The sequence below is a fragment of the Capra hircus genome, chromosome 16 (genome assembly GCF_001704415.2).
Source record: "Capra hircus breed San Clemente chromosome 16, ASM170441v1, whole genome shotgun sequence".
NCBI lineage: Eukaryota > Metazoa > Chordata > Mammalia > Artiodactyla > Bovidae > Capra > Capra hircus.
The window spans coordinates 24732056-24748982 of record NC_030823.1 but is presented as its reverse complement, the minus strand read 5'-3'; the positions used below and the strand labels follow the sequence as shown (position 1 = coordinate 24748982).

General features: G+C 40.4%; 1 protein-coding gene across 2 annotated transcripts; it reads right to left on the bottom strand.

Annotated features, from left to right (window-relative positions):
• Positions 328-16908, bottom strand: FAM177B (family with sequence similarity 177 member B). 2 transcript variants are annotated; one of them, XM_018060189.1, is made up of 5 exons: positions 16885-16908; positions 5667-5853; positions 5314-5380; positions 1726-1823; positions 328-1385 (listed from the first exon to the last, which is right to left on the bottom strand). In XM_018060189.1, the coding sequence occupies exons 2-5, from the start codon at positions 5841-5843 to the stop codon at positions 1203-1205; spliced, it is 525 nt and encodes a 174-aa protein (XP_017915678.1). In that variant the 5' UTR covers positions 5844-5853; positions 16885-16908; the 3' UTR covers positions 328-1202. The 2 variants fall into 2 exon arrangements, with proteins under 2 accessions (XP_017915678.1, XP_005690642.2); XM_005690585.3 differs by lacking the exon at positions 16885-16908 and adding an exon at positions 13747-13846.

Sequence of the window (16927 nt, the reverse complement as noted above, 5' to 3'; positions counted from 1 at the left end):
GTTACCATTTCCTCCTCCAGGGGATCTTTCCAGCCCAGGGACTGAACCCACATTTCCTGCGTCTCTTGCATTGGTAAGCAGATTCCTTACCACTAAACCACCTGGGAAGCCTATAAGAGTCATTAATTAAGCACTCGAAACTAATATTCACAGTTTTTAAAAGAGTTTTCATATTTATTATTTCAGTTTGTTTAACAATAACCCTTGAGAAACAAATAAAACCCCTATTTTACAAAGAAAGAAGCAGAGGCTCAGAAATTAAGACATCTAAAATTATACAACTAGTAAGAAGCAGAATTGAAACTTGAACTCAGGTCTTATTACTGCAAAACTTGTAGTTTTGTATACCATAGCTACTTTAGGCCAGCACAATCAGTGTTATGCAGTTATGATTTCCATGTCTGATCTTTACAGTTTTGGAAAATTTGTTGACAAGTTAACGAGAGAGTCATTCACTTTTTCCAAATACTTTCTGTAGAACTTAGATTGTCATTTATTTTCAATGTGTTTGGGGAAAAATGCACCCAGCTCTCAAAGATTGCTATGTTGTAACAGTTATTAGCAATGTTTGCTTATTGGGGAAAGCAAGCCTCAAGCAAACCAGCACAGCTGTAGGGAAGGACATCTCTTATGTCAAATACCAAAAGAAAGTTTTATTTAGACTTTATGATGTCCAAAGTTTCTTTTTAGGAACAGAGGGTTCTTTTCTACACCCTAGCCACCTGACAAAGAGTTTTAGCCTAAAACTCCCATGCCCAAGTTCCCTAAGGCATTTATGTGTTGTGCTATGCTGTCCTTAGTCACTTCAGTCAGGTCCAACTCTTTGCAACCCTATGGACTGTAGCCCACCAGTCTCCTCTGTCCATGGGATTTTCCAGGCAAGGATACTGGAGTGGTTGCCATGCCCTCTTCCATAAGGCACTTATGCTACTACTCAAATATCAATACTAACAGCCCACAACTGAGGGACAGGACTTGCACCCCTGGGGTGGCAATGGGTTTCAGGGCTTATAAATAAAAATGTATATTGAGAAAGAAACCACAATTGTTCTCGTGATGGCTTGCAATTCCTGGCTAGTGGAGAATAAATCACAAAGAAATTAAGATCAGATCTGGCTCAGAAGCACCACCTGTGGTGCTGTTGCCATGGTAATCAATGACCAGGGAACAGAAATCCAGGGGAACCATAGCCTCGCTGCCCATCAGGAGCTGGAATCTGCCATCGGGCCCTCCCTGGATGAGGCGCTCCACTGAGAAATGCCCTCCGCCACATCTCGTAGTCTTGTTCCGTACTCACGGCCCCTGGCCTCCAGGTGACATTTCTCATTAGGAGCATTGGCTGGTTGGGCCTCTGATCCATTCTCTTCACTTCCCTTGTCACTTTGCTAATATAAAGAGAAATAAGGAAATGTTTACTTGTAAACCCAATACCTCTGACCTCTATATCTTATAGAGACACCCTTCTAACAAGCTTCTCCTTTAAGCAACCTCAGGTTTCACACCACCTTCTACAACCTATCTTGTGATGTTCTAACTTCACACCAAAGGCAAATATGAATAAACTTCATGGGGTGAGGCACCGTAGAAAAATAAGTCAGTCTGATCATGGGAGCTCAGTGAAACTGCAGTATGTGAAATACCAAGTGGGAAATGCTCCTCTCTATGGGCTCAGATCAGAAACTCCCATCTCCGGGCTCCTGCTGTCCCCACCAGGATGTCACATACCTTGCTTTGTGTTCTATAGTACTCATTTAACATATACTGGTACTTGGGCTGATGAAGACCAAAGAAGACTGCAAATCTTTCACCGAGGAATTCACAGGCTAAAGAAAGAAGAAGCACTTTGGTAAGCTGAAGTAAGTAATGAAAGCTTAGAGTCTGTGGACATGCCAAAAGCTTCAGCTTGCCCACAGATTGTCTATTATCACACTTACCTTCAAGGCTGACAAGATATTTTGATTGCTGCAGACTCTCACAAATTTTAGGACTCAAAGGGAACTTGTTAAATCTTGTGTCTTCACACAGGATGGCATCTAAACTATCTTTTTCAGGTGAATATATCAAGAGATCTTCAAAATACTTAATAACAAGTACAGGTCCTGAGCAATCAGAATAGACAGTGCCCACTTATACGTGTGTCATCTGATCATCAGCTGTGAGTACATTGCAAATTACACCAAAAATTAAATCCAGTATTACCAAGACCCATGTCAGAAATTCTTCCATGCATAAAAAAACAAAAAACAAAAAACCCTCCTCCCTAAGCAGCAGTTTAAGTAAAGCTTTCTTTATCTGCCTTCACTTCTGTAACAAGGTGTCTTGCAGCCTCAGGGATTGTTAGAGTCAGGAATAAAGGGTTAGCATGAATAATGAGTGGTTTCCAGAAGGTCTTTCCTAGAGATGTTCTCCCTTAAAAGTACAGGACTAGAGGACTTCCTTGGCGGTCCAGTGATTAAGACTTCTCTTTCCGATTCAGGGGGTGCAGGTTTGACTCCTGGTGGGGGAGCTAAGATCCCACAGGTGTTGTGGCCAAAACCCCAAAACATAGAACAGAAGCAATAAGGTAACAAATTCAATAAAGACTTTAGACATGAGCCATATCAAAACAGGTAGGACTTCTGATGCGCCTCCTCCCATTAGAGGACTTTGTGATTCCCATGAGTTGTTCCACTTCTAAAGATACTGCTCATACAGACGTCAAAATGACGCTCTCTTTCTTTTTTAACGTGCTTTATCCTTTCAAAAATACTCTAGCTTTTTAATCTCTTTGTTTGCCACAGTGCCCAGTACATGTGCATAAGAGACGTTTCTAAAATATTAGCATCTCAGGACGTTTTCCTGTTTATGACCTACTAGAATTTTAAATTGAAGAAATTAGTTACCAGTGTCATCTGGGTTCCAGTTCTCACCAAAGTCTCTGCGTAGAGATCAGGATACTGACTGTTAGCCTATTTATGCCTCCACTATAGTCTGGAACCCCCAGGCAGAAGCTCTTTAAGATTACAGTTCTATTTGGAACCCAGAGGTGGATAGATTTCCCGTGTGTCCTATCCCCATCATCTGAAATCAAAGCCCAACGTGGAAATCACTGTAGTCCCCATTCTCCTTCACACTTTCACATTGCTGTGCTAAGTTTTGATTTTTTTAACCTGATCTGATCTTTTAAGTTTCCATCCCTCAAAAACATTTTACTTTTTCAAACAGTCTTGCCCCGACTAAAGCATAGGAGTCTCTGGAACTAGCATTTCTTCTGCCAGTGTGTTTTGGTCAAGGTAAGGTCAGTAATGGGGGTTTTCCGGGTGGCGCTAGTGGTGAAGAACCCTCCTGCCAATGCAGGGGATGTAAGAGAAGCAGGTTCGGTCCCTGGGTTCAACAGCCCACTCCAGTATTCTTGCCTGGAGAATCCCATGAACAAAGGAGCCTGGTGGGCTATGGTCCACAGGGTTGCAAAGAGTCAGACGCTGACTAAGGCAGCTTAGCAGGTTCACACAAGGTCAGTATTCACCTGGATCTCTGAAGTAATTTCAAAATCACTAACCCTCCACCTTGATCTAAAAGTACTTAGGGCTCATCCCATCTGACTAAATCACCCTTAATGTAATTTAAAGACTCCCCATGGTCACTTTCGTGGTCCCCAAGCTGGCATTGGCCAGACGTACTTTCAGAACTCTCTTAAGGTGTCTCCTCCAGAGGTCACCATTCCTGAGTACTCCAGTCTATAGTCCCTATATACCTCCTACCCTGGAAATTGTAACAACAAAGCATCATTATAAGCATGTTTACTGGCCAGTATTAATCATTGAATATTAAGGTCCTTAAAAGCAAAGACTGTCATTTGTCTTTGAGTCCCAGGGTCCTGCACAGTGCTGAGCATATGAGTATTCAGTAAATGTTTATTTAATGAATGAGTGGAAATCAATTCCTAAGAGCTATGCTTTCTATTTTCTCAGATTTTTAAAGTTGTTTTCCCTCCATCGTATACACATGTTTGGTTAGCTGCTCAGTTGTGTCCAACTCTTTGCAACCCTGTGGACTGTACCCTGCCAAGCTCCTCTGTCCATGGGATATTTCAGGTGAGAACACTGGAGTAGGTTGCCATTTCTTCCTCCAGGGGATCTTCCTGACCCAGGGATTGAACCTGCCTCACGTTGCAGGCAGATTCTTGACCCACTGAGCCACCAGGGAAGCCCATCATATGCATAAGTATATATGAGTTAGAGGAAGTAATTAGATGTTGCCAATTGTGTTTTTCTTTTAACTGGTGAAAGTCAAACAAAACAAGATTTACTATTCATCTCTTATAAATAAATAAATACAGGAGCCCCGGTGGCTCAGAGGGTAAAGAATCTGTCTGCAGTGCAGGAGACCTGGGTTCAATCCCTGGGTCGGGAAGATCCCCTGGAGAAGGAAATGGCAACCCACTCCATTATTCTTGCCTGGAGAATCCCATGGACGGAGGAGCTCGGCAGGGTACAGTCCATGCGGTTGCAGACTCGGACACAACTGAGCAACTTCACTTTCATTTTCTCTTATAAATAGCCACTTAGGCCATTCATTATCTCCTTGAGAGAGGTCAATAAAAGTCTTACTTATAATAGAATGATTATGATAAGGGAACTGGGAACTGTGTCAGATAACAATAGTCAAAATCAAGAAAGAACTTGGAAGTTTACTCATGTGAAGAGTCCACTCAGTGAGGACTGACTATTGTCTTCAAATGTTTGAGACTCTGTCTTATGAAAGAGGAATCTAGATCGGTTTTGTCTGGCCTTTAAAAGAGATAACTAGGATCAAGGGAGAAAACTCTAAAAGATTTAAAGGAAGATAGGGGAAGGCAATGGCACCCCACTCCAGTACTCTTGCCTGGAAAATCCCATGGACGGAGGAGCCTGGTGAGCTGCAGTCCATGGGGTCGCTAAGACATGACGAGCGACTTCACTTTCACTTTTCACTTTCATGCACTGAAGGAGGAAATGGCAACCCACTCCAGTATTCTTGCCTGGAGAATCCCACAGATGGGGAAGCCTGGGGGGCTGCCGTCTATGGGGTCGCACAGAGTCGGACACGACTGAAGCGATTTAACAGCAGCAGCAGCAGAGTTTACTAACAAGAGTTGGGAAAAGATGGCAAGGTCTCCCTGAAGATGTGAGGTTCTATGCCTTCAGGAATGTTCCAGTGTAGATCTGGAAGTAAACAGATCTTCCGAATACTGTAGAGTGGATTAAACCACTTCAAGTCTCATCTGAGGGTCTATAAGCCTGTATTTATGACAGAAAAACAACAACAACAACAACCCACCTTAGCAGTACTTACTAGAAAATGAGGTTCTTGCTATTTGCCCTGCGCAAAACCATAGGTAGGGCCCCCAGGCAAGTTTAGACTAAAAAAGAACAAGAAAGAGAAACCAGGTTAGTGTAATTAATAACAGAAGTGATGACTGCAGAATCTTCAGTGTAGAGACTTCAACATGCTTTGTAATAGGTTCCATTTTATCTGTCATAGATGAGAAAACTAAGATGATCAAAATTATAAGCTGATTGTACACGGCTCCAGAAAGCAACCCAAAGAAAACAAGGAGTTAGCTTAAAACTATTTTTGACAAAACTTGGTTTTATCTCTCATTTACTCCGCCCCCATGTTCACTAATAATGATAATCTAAACTTACAGGATCAAGCGTTGAATTTGTTCTCTGTTCTTTTTCTTCCTCTTCCTCTTCCTCCTCCTCTGTGCTATATTCTTCCATGATGTCTCCATCAGCAAAATGGATAATTCTTCTGGGAGTTGTCCTTTTGGAAGGTCCACTCTTCTCTAGTTCTAACTGCTGGAAATTGTCTTTTTCCATAAGGAAACAACTAGTAAGTGAAAATCAGGACGCTTTAGAACAAGTTGTCCAGGAGAGTGTTATACAGCAGACACATGTCTAGTCATTTTCTTTTCCCTTTTTGGCCATTTTGTGCAGTGTGAGGTATCTTAGTTCCCCAACCAGGGATCAAACCCTCACCCTCTGCAGTGCAAAGGCAGAGTCTTAACCACCAGGGAAGTCCTTGCTGATTATTTAGTTATTCTTGATGGATTGTGAAGACAAAGGGTTCACAAGTAATCACAACCATGATCTCATCAATTCTTCAAATCTAATACAGGACTGTCTAGCTCTGTACCAAAATGGAAAAGGTTTAATTAGCAGTGAAACTGTGAACTTTAGGTCTTCAAACAAATATGTCAGCAGGGTTCCTTTATGCCTTATTAATTGCAAAATCCACAGCTGCTAGTAGGAAGTGTCCATCACCCTGTGGAAATTCCTCAGTCATTTCAATAAATATTGAGGAGCAAAACAAGTAGTGGTGAAGATCACAGTCTTTACACAAAACAGCTGAAAATATTTGCCAAGTATATATCTGATAAGGGGCTTATTTTCAGAACATATTTTTTAAAAACCACTGCAATTTATAAAATATAAACAACTCGATTTAAATAGGGGCAAAGATTTTCGGTAGATACTTTTACTGAAGATTTATAGATGGCAAATAAATTTAGGAGAAGTGCTCAATGTCATTAGTCATTAGAGAAATACAAGCGGAAACCATATGTCATATCATAACACAGTCCCTGGAAGGCAAAAATTAAAGACTAACAATGCCAAGAGATGAGGACTCAATGAGGCAGCTAGAACCGTCATACAGCGCTTGCTAGTGGGGCTACAAATGGTATGGCCACTTTGGGAAACAGACTAGGCAAGAGTACTGGAGTGGGTTGCCTTTTCCTTCTCCAGGGAACTTCCCGACCCAGGGATCAAACCCAGGTCTCCCGCATTGTAGACAGACGCTTTACCATCTGAGCCACAGGGAAGCCTATATGCGTCTCAGGGGTGTCCAACTCTGTGACCCCACGGACTGTAGCCCGCTAGGCTCCTCTGTCCAGGGGATTCTCCAGGCAAGAATACTGGAATGGTTTTGCCATTTTCCTCCTCGAGGGGAGCTTTCCAACCCAGGGACTGAACCTGATCTCCTGTGTCTCCTGCACTTCAAGTGGATTCTTTACCTGCTGAGCCATCAAGGAAGCCCAGAAAACAATTTGGCAGTTTCTTAAAAACATATACTTACCCATATAATTTTGTAATTCCATGGCTAGATATTTACCCAAGAGAAACAAAAACATATGTCAGTCTAAAGATGTATATGTGAACATTCTTAGCAACTTTATTTATAAGAGCCCCAAACTGAAAACAATCCATATGTCCGTCAACTGGTAAAAAGATGAACAAAATGTGGTATGTCTATGCAATGCAATACTGCTCAGTGATTAAATGTTATTGGACAACAAATATTTGCAATACTCGGAAGCAATCTCAAGAGCATCATGCAAAGTAAATGATGCCAGATACTGTATGATTCTGTTTATTTGAAATTTTAGTAGTAGAACACAGATCAGTGTTTGCTAGGACTGAGAGGATGGAGGAGAAGATTGACTACAAAGGGGCCAAGGGAACTGATGCGGGTGAGGGGACTGTTCTCATAGATAGCATGATTGTAGTGATGGTTACTCGACTGCATATATTTGTTAAAATGAATCAAAATCTAGACTTAGTATGAATTTTATTGTATTTAAGTTAAATCTTAATACAACTAACAAGCTTGGAGCCAGAGTTCCTAGGTTCAAAATGTTATTACTTAATATTCTGATATCTCAGTTTCTTCATCTATAAAGAATAATATAACTTGAAAATGTGTGTAAATATATTACTGGCCTTGTAAAATTAAGGAGTAAATGAAGAAAGACACACGCAGGAGTTGGTACAGTTCTTAGCAAATGGAAAGCATTTAATAAAGTCTAGCTGTTGTGAAGCACTTATCACTTTATGGTGTGTATATATCAGACACTGCTCTAATATAGTAAGTACACTATTTTCTTTTTTTATTTTTTTTTGAGAGCAAAACACCTAACACTATTTTCTTAATATTTCATATATTTTAAGATTATATCAGCAAACATGGGAGGCTGAGCTGATGTGGAAGAATTTTCCTTCTTGTTCAAAACACACAGAAATGCTGGATAAAATTAAACAAATGAAACATTAAATCAGGCTGCCCTTAAGGAAGTAATAAAGAGAGTCAGGGATAGAGGAAGGGAAGGACTAAGAGAGGTAGGAAGGAAGGAGGAGGAAAGAGGAGAAAAGGAAGAAAAAAAGAAAGCCAGGTTAGGTATCAGGAAAAGAGAGGAAACTCAAAATCATATGATGAGCTGAAGCTGAAATGGTTCCTGGGATTTCAGAATTAGATATAGGCCTTGAGGCTAGGGCTTTAATACTGGTGTGGAGAGGACAGAGTCTTAAATCACAAATCCCATGAGTGTAAGGGGATGAAACGAAGCAACCTGCATAAAACCAAGATAATAGAGTACCATCTTATTATAAAATATGGAGGAGAAAAACTATCTGCTGGTCTATAAAAGTGGCAAAATAATTTAACATCTCTCAAGGCAACATGGGTAGAAATAGTCACATTGAAAAACACTATGGGCCCTGTGAGCCCCAGGCCAGGACCACATACTGGCTGGTGGCCCAATAGTCCTCATCTGGACCTGAAATGAAGCTGAGCGACCTGAAGTCATCCCAGTCCACAGAACTCTCCGATGCAAATGCAAGTAACGCTGGAGGGAGAGTTCAACCAGACTGGGAACACTGGACCTCCATTGCAAAAAACACCTAAGCAGGCACTCACTGCAAATACTTACAAATCATATGACCAAACCAACCATCAGGAGGAGGGTTCAGCAAATGAAACAGAAAAATTTGGGAGAGCCCTCTTCCAAGAATGAGGAACGATAAACAGGAAATTTTAAAAATGAAGGATGAGTTTTAAAATCTTTAAAAAATTTTTAAAAGTGATGGAGATTCAGTGACCAAGACTTCACCTTCCAGTGCAAGAGGTATGAATTTGATCTCTGGTTGGGGAGCTAAGATTGCCCGTGACTCGGGGCCAAAAAACCAAAACATAAAACAGAAGCAGTATTGAACAAATTCAATGAGGACTTTTTAAAAAAGTCCTGGTCCACGTTAAAACATCTTTAGAAATGAATGTGTTTAATATATTCCAAAAGGTAAAGGAAGCAAAGCATTATAAAATCCAAAAGGAGCAGGTTGATTTGAAAAATAACCAAACCGAAATTCCAGAAATGAAATATACAGGACCATAGGATAGGTTGGATAGTAAAGAAATTGGAGGAAATCTCTCATAAAACAGCGTAAAGATAGATATATATATATACACACACATACATATACATATATATTCTGTTACTGTGAAATATGTACTTTCCTGGTAGCTCAAACAGTAAAAGCGTCTGCCTACAATGCGGGAGACCCGCGTTCAATCCCTGGGTTGGGAAGATCCCCTGGAGAAAGAAATGGTACCCCACTCCAGTACTCTTGGCCTGGAAAATCCCATGGACAGAGGAGCCTGGTAGGCTACAGTCGATGGAGAAGCAAAGAGTCGGGCACAACTGAGCAACTTCACTACCATGAAACATATATTAATATATATATATATATAGTCTGTTAAGATGAAAGCGAAGCTATGAACTAAGAAATAGATGAGAAAGTTCAGTATACATTTAATGGAAGTTCCGAAAGAAGTGAATAGAAATAATGGGGCAGGTAATGTTTGAAGAGGTAATGGCTATGAATTTTTGAAGACACAAATCTTCAATTATTAGTAACATGAGAATACTAAGATGGACAAAAGAAAATCAAACCTGATGATAGAAATTATGGAAAATCTTGGACTTCCCTGGTGGTCCAGTGCTTAAGAACCAGCCTGCCAATGCAGGAGACGTGGATTTGATGCCTGCTCTGGGAAGCCTCCACATGCCATGGGGCAGCTAAGCCTATGAGCCACAACTACTGAGCCCACGCTCTTGAGCCTGTGCTCTGCACAAATAGGAAGTCACCTGAAATAAGAGGCCCGAGCACTGCAACTAGAGAAAGCTCTCATGCGGAAATGAAGACGCTGTGTAGCCAAAAATAATAAAATCTTAAAAATAAATAAATAATAGAAATTATGGAAATCTTAAATTTTATAATAGATGGGCAGATTAGCATCAATTGAGATCAGAAGATAATTGATTATTGCCACAAAGAACTCAATATCCATAAACAACAAGGCCTGACTGTATAGCACAAGGAACTATATTCAATATTTTGTAATAATCTAGAAGGGAGAAGAATCTGAAAAATTATGTACATAATATACACACACCTATTTTCTGGTGTACATTTTACTGTATACCAGAAACCAACAAAATATTATAAGCAACTATACTTGAATAAAAAATTGAAAACAGTTTTAGAAAAGAATTCAATATCTAGTTAAAAAATTATTATTTTTATTAGGTTGGGGCAAAGTAATTTTGGTTTTGCATTGTTGACACTTGCCTTTGATACTGGAATACATTCTTAAATAAATGTGGCTATGTTATAGAGGAGAGTGAAAAAGTTGGCTTAAAACTCAACAGTCAGAAAACTAACATCATGTATCCAGTCCCTTAATTTCATGGCAAATAGATGGGGAAACAATGGAAACAGTGACATATTTTATTTTGGGGGGCTCCAAAAACACGACAAATGGTGATCACAGTCATGAAATTAAAGATATTTGCTCCTTGGAAGAAAAGCTATGACCAACCTACACAGCTTATTAAGGAACAGAGACATTATTTTGCCGACAAAGGTCTGCGTAGTTGAAGCTACGGTTTTTCCAGTAGTCGTGGATGGATGTGAGAGTTGGACTATAAAGAAAGTTGAGCACCGAAGAATTGATGTTTTTGAACTGTAGTGTTGGAGAAGACTCTTGAGAGTCCCTTGGACTGCAAGGAGATCCAACCAGTCCATCCTAAAGGAAATCAGTCCTGAATGTTCATTGAAAGGACTGATGCTCAAGCTGAAACTCCAATACTTTGGCCACCTGATGAGAAGAACTGACTCATTTGAAAAGACCCTGATGCTGGGAAAGATTGAATGCAGAAGGAAAAGGGGACAACAGAGGATGAGATGGTTGGATGGCATCACCGACTTGATGAACGTGAGTTTGAGTAAGCTCCGGGAGATGGTGATGGACAGAGAAGCCTGGCGTGCTGCAGTCCATGGAGTTGCAAAGAGTAGGACACGACTGAGCAACTGAACTGAACTGAACTGAATGTGCATTTCTCGCTTTTTTTTTTTTTTTTTGCCAATGACTTATTATTTGCTGCTTATTTTATATGTATTTTAGACTATGGAAATGGTTAGACAATAAGCAAATCTGAGCAATTTCCTTTTTCGAGTTCAAAATGGGTCTTAGAGCAGCAGAGACAACTCACAACATCAGCAATGCATTGGAAGAACTGGCCCAGGAACTGCTAATGAATTACAGTGCAGGGGTGGTTCAAGAAGTTTTGCAAAGGAGACGAGAGCCTTGAAGATGAGGGGTGCAGTGATCGGCCATTAGAAGTTGATAATAACCAATTGAGAGCCATCATTGAAGTTGATTCTCTTAAGTTGCTGAAGAACTCAATGTCAGCCACTTTATGGTTGTTCAGCATTTGAAGCAAATTGAAAAGGTGAAAAAGCTGACCACAAATCAAAAAATTCATCGTTTTGAAGTGTCATCTTCTCTTATTCTAGGCAACAACAATGAACCATTTCTTGATCAGATTGTGACATGTGATGAAAAGTGGATTTTATATGACAACTGGTGACAACCAGCTCAGTGGTTGAACCAAGAAGAACCTCCAAAGCACTTCCACAGCCAAATTTGCACCCAAAAAATGTCAGGGTCACTGGCAGTCTGCTGCTGGACTGATCCACTACAGCTTTCTGAATTTCAGCAAAACCATTACCTCTGAGAAGTATGCTCAGCAAATCAATGAGATGCACTGAAAACTGCAACATCTGCAGTCTGCATTGGTCAATAGGAAGGGTCCAATTCTTTTCCAAGGCAATGCCTGACTGCACGTCATACAACCAACACTTCAAAAGTTGAACGAATTGGGCTACAAAGTTTTGCTTCATTCGCCATATTCACCTGACCTTTTGCCAACTAACTACCACTTCTTTAAGCATCTCAACAACTTTTTGAAGGGAAAACGCTTCCACAACCAGCAGGATGCAGAAAATGAGTTTGTAGGATCCTGAAGCACGTATTTTTACACTACAAGAATAAACGAACTTATTTCTTGTGGGCAAAAATGTGTTGATTGTAATGGTTCCTATTTTTATTAATAAAGATATGTTTGAGCCTAGATATAACGATTTAAAATTCACAGTCTGAAACCACAATTACGTTTGCACCAACTTAATAATTGATTAGTCTCAGGTGTACAGCAAAGTGATTCCGTTTTATGTATTTATATTATTTCAGACTCTTTTCCACTACAGGTTATTATAAGGTATTGAATATAGTTCCCTGTGCTATACAATAGGTCTTTGTGTTTATTTTATACATAATAAAGTGTATTTGTTAATTTCAAACTCCTAATTTACTCCTCCCCCCTCCCCACTTTCCCCTTTGGTAATCATATATTTGCTTTCTATATCTGTGAGCTTATTTCTGTTTTTAAATAAGTTCATTTGTATAATTATTTTTAGATTCCTCATATAAGTGATATCATATGATACTTGCCTTTCTCTGTTTGACTTACTTTACTTAATATGATAATCTAGGTCCATCCATGCCAGCTAAACAATTATTTAGAATGAAATAATGACATTTTATGACCTATAAAAACGTAGTTAACCATTCCTGCATCTTCACTGAATGAATAATATAAGATTATATGTCTGTTAGAAGGCAAGTGAGCACAGAAGCAAGAGATGTGAGAAACAAATGTAAATAAGTGAGTAAACAAAGTGACAAATCTTAATAGTGACTCTTAAAAACTCTATTTTGGTATGGCATAGCATAAGAACAAAGAAATATTAAGTATTAGACAATAATAACAAAAATATGAAGGGCTGACCTCTTTAAGTATTGTTTTGAAATAGGAGAGGATTAATGTGCATGTTGACAATTTAAAGACAACTAGAAAAATAGTGGAATTAGAATATATAGCTCACAGCCGGTTGGAAAAAATTAAAGGAAGTGAACATCCCACAGAAGGCAATAAAGAGGGAAGAAAGAGAACAAAGGAAAAGCATGAAAAATGAAAACACCAGAAATAATTTCCAATAAAATATTAGAAATAATTCCAAATAAGTCAGTAGTCATAATACATACGAGTAAGCCAACTATCAAAATGAAAAGCAGCAGATTGAATTCTTTAAAGATTTTATGGGCAAGAAAATAGTATTGCATACACACATACATATATATGTTTATGTATGTATGAATCGCCAGATTGGTACGATGCTGAATTTATGCCGCTGTCAGAGTTACCAAAAACTGTCAAGGGTTAAATTTGTCATCTAAACCAAGGTGACATGAGACCCTCTCAGCCCAGGGTCCCCTGAGGAGTCTCAAGGATGCACATGGTGTTTCCTGACTGATTGAGCAGCAGTATATCACAAAAGAGTCTTGCTAAGGAGTAGGAGTTGGTACCACTTAGTTTCTGATGCCAAAGACCAGCAAAAAGCAAAACAAACAAAACATTGTAACTTGGTGTTTAAATATGCTGAGCCTAAGACTGCTGCAAGACTAAATATTGTCAGTCCTATGAGAAATAAAGCGTTCCATACGATCAGAAGAAATTTAAAACATTTTCAGAAAACAACTCACCAATGTTATTCCTCTGCTTTTTCTTTCATTGCTCTAACTCGTTATGTTTGGTCTTGAAAGCCTTGACTGTGCTGACGTGGAAAGGTTCTCTTGTGTGCGTCTTATAGGGCGGAACATATTTGAGTTGTGGGAAGGTCAGATGTCTTTGTTTACACATTCGACTTAAATAAACCCTGTGGCTCCCAAACTTGTCTTCATGTTAGGATTATCTGGGAGCCCTTCTTTAAAATTTCAAGGCTGGGACACACTCGAGACCCACAATTTCTAAGAGGGGGACATGGCCTCAGGTATTGGGGACCAACTCCCTAAGGAAAGCAGGATGAAATGTGACTTCTAAATTGAGCAGACTTGTGGTGTACTGCAGAAAGAACCAACAGCAAGCAAAGACGTCTTGTTTGTTTTTTTCAAGAGGTTTTTTTTTTTCCACTTTCCGCTTTCTCAGGCCTTCTTGCCTTGCCCCAAGCAGAAAGGCTTAAACATCAAAAGTTTAAGAATAAGGCCCAGCCGTCTCATTATAGTCAATTTATCTCCTTTCTAAATCATCTCCCAACTCAGATATTTCCAAACCAAACGAAGTCATCCATCCCTTATTTACCTGGCTCACCCTTGTTATATTACAAACAAATGATATCATGGCATCTGGTCCCATCACTTCATTGCAAATAGAAGGCGAAAAAGTGGAAGTAGTGACAGATTTTATTTTCTTCGGCTCCAAAATCACTGCCGATGGTGATTGCAGTCATGAAATTAAAAGATGATTGTTCCTTGGAAGAAAAGCTAGGACAAACCTAGACAGCATATTAAAGAGCAGAGACATCATTTTGCAGACAAAGGTCTGTATAGTCACAGCTATGGTTTTTCCAGGAATCATGTACGGATGTGAGAGTTGGACCATAAAGAAGGCTGAGGGCCATAGAATTGATGCTTTTGAACTGTGGTGCTGAAGAAGACTCTTGAGAGTCTCTTGGACAGCGAGAAGATCAAATCAGTCAATGCCAAAAGAAATCAACCCTGAAAGAACAGATGGTGAAGCTGAAGCTGCAATACTTTGGCCACCTGATGTGAAGAGCTGACTCCTGCTGGGAAAGATTGAGGGCAGGAGGAGAAGGGGACAACAAAGGATGAGATGGTTGGATAGCATCATCAACTCAATGAACACGAATCTGAGCAAACTCTGGGAGATAGTGAAGGACCCGGGAGCCTGGCATGCTGCAGTCCGTGGGGTTGCAAAGAGTTGGATGTGATAAATGGTATCTGTTGGCTTTCTGAAGAAAATTGCAGTTTCTGTTCTTCAAAATACTGTTATGTGTGAAATAGACATATTCATCTTTAAAATCAGAGTGTTCAAAGGCCATGGTGTTGGTGAGAGAGAATGAGGGAGGGAGAGGGCTAGTTTATAGTCTATTTAGTGAAGTTTTCTGCCACCTAATGGACATTTCAGAATATGCTATGCAAAATTCATCTTTGTAACCACTGTGTCTGTCATATAGAGGGGGCTCAATATTGAAGTGTGGAATCTACTTGTTTTTTATTTACCAAAATCTTGGGAGCACCACCAACTTCACACCAAGTACCTAGACTCAGATGTTTTGTAAGTGATACTGCTGTTAGTCACTAAGTTGTGTTTGCAACTCTTTGCAACCTCATGGACTGTACTTAGCCCACCAAGCTCCTCTGTCCATGGGATTTCTCAGGCAAGAATGCTGGAGTGGGTTAACATTTCCTTCTCCAGGGGATCTTCCCAACCCAGGGATAGAATCTGCGTATTTTCATTGGCAGGCGTACACTGCACCACCTGAGAAGTGATATTCTTTACCACTGCACCACCTGAGAAGTGATATTTTGGAGGGTCAAATATTTCCTACAACATACTTTAATTCTTATGATAACCTCTAGTTCTTTCTTTAAAAAAAATCTAGTTTATCAAGGATTGCTCCCAAGAGTATCGTGTAATTAACCCTCAGAGGTTAAAGCGTCTGCCTGGAATGCAGGAGACCCGGGTTCGATCTCTGGGTTGAGAAGATCCCCTGGAGAAGGAAATGGCAACCCACTCCAGTACTCTTGCCTGGAGAATCCCATGGAGGGAGGAGCCTGATAGGCTACAGTCCATGGGGTCGCAAAGAGTCGGACACGACTGAGCAACTTTACTTACTTTACTTACTTGGGATTCCTGATCTTTCAATATTGGTGTACCCCAGAGCTCAGTCACTAGACTCAATCTGATTTTTATCTATTCCTCATTTGGCCCTAAGGCTTTAAATACTATCTACACACACATTTATATCCAATGTTTATATCTCCCTAAATCTCAGATGTATAGATCCCACTGTCTACTTGCCATCTCTTCTTGGGGGTCTAACAGACACCTCGATCCTCATGTCTAAATCTGCTCATACTTCCAGTGCACCCTTTTCCTTCCTGAAACCAGCCCCCTCCTCTCAGCCCCCAGTCACACACTCCCGTTTTCTCCTCTGGCATTCTTCCCATTTCAATAAATGGCAAGTCTATTCTTCCAGATCCTCAGACCTAAAACATTGGAGGCATTCTGACTCTTCTCCTATAATCACACCTCACCTTAAATCCATCAGGAAACTCTCTGGACTAACACCATCAACCCCAGTTTAAGCCATCCTCTCTCACCTGGATTACTGCAGTGCCTCCTAATTGGCTTCTTACTCTCTATACTCAAAAACAGTGTTAAATACAAAATCATACTGTGTCACTTCTCTAACTCTCCAATGGGTTCCTGGCTCACCAAGAGTGAAAGCCGAAGTCCTTACAGCGGTCTACAGAGATGTGGATTTGGCCCCAGTACTTTTCTGGCCCCATTTTTGCTCTACTTTCCCTCCGTTGGCCTGCTTCCTTCCAGCTGTTGCCCTCTTACTGCCATTCCCTGACCACCCAGCCTCTGTCGCCCGCGGGGACCTTACGCGAGCTGTTCTCTGGACAAGTCTCTCTTCTCTGAGACTTTGTTCCCTCACTTCCTTCAGATCTTTGACTCAAAGGTCGGCTGACAGAGTTCCTATCTGAATTCCATAGCACCCGCCCACTTCCTTCACCACCCCCACCCCACAGCTTACCTCATTCTGTTTTGTCTCATTACTTATCAACATTTAACACCATCTGTATTTCACTAACCTCGTTTCTGTCTCCCTCTCCCCTTCCTTCTCTGCCCGACTTT

What these genes read in the sequence shown, in the direction of transcription:
- FAM177B (XM_018060189.1), bottom strand. Translation starts at nt 5,843, where the DNA reads ATGGAAAAAGACAATTTCCAGCAGTTAGAACTAGAGAAGAGTGGACCT. An exon ending in CAAATTCAACGCTTGATCCT is followed by an intron (nt 5,381 to 5,666) that starts GTAAGTTTAGAT and finishes GTTCTTTTTTAG; the next exon opens with TCTAAACTTGCCTGGGGGCC. An exon ending in AGCAAGAACCTCATTTTCTA is followed by an intron (nt 1,824 to 5,313) that starts GTAAGTACTGCT and finishes TTCTTTCTTTAG; the next exon opens with CCTGTGAATTCCTCGGTGAA.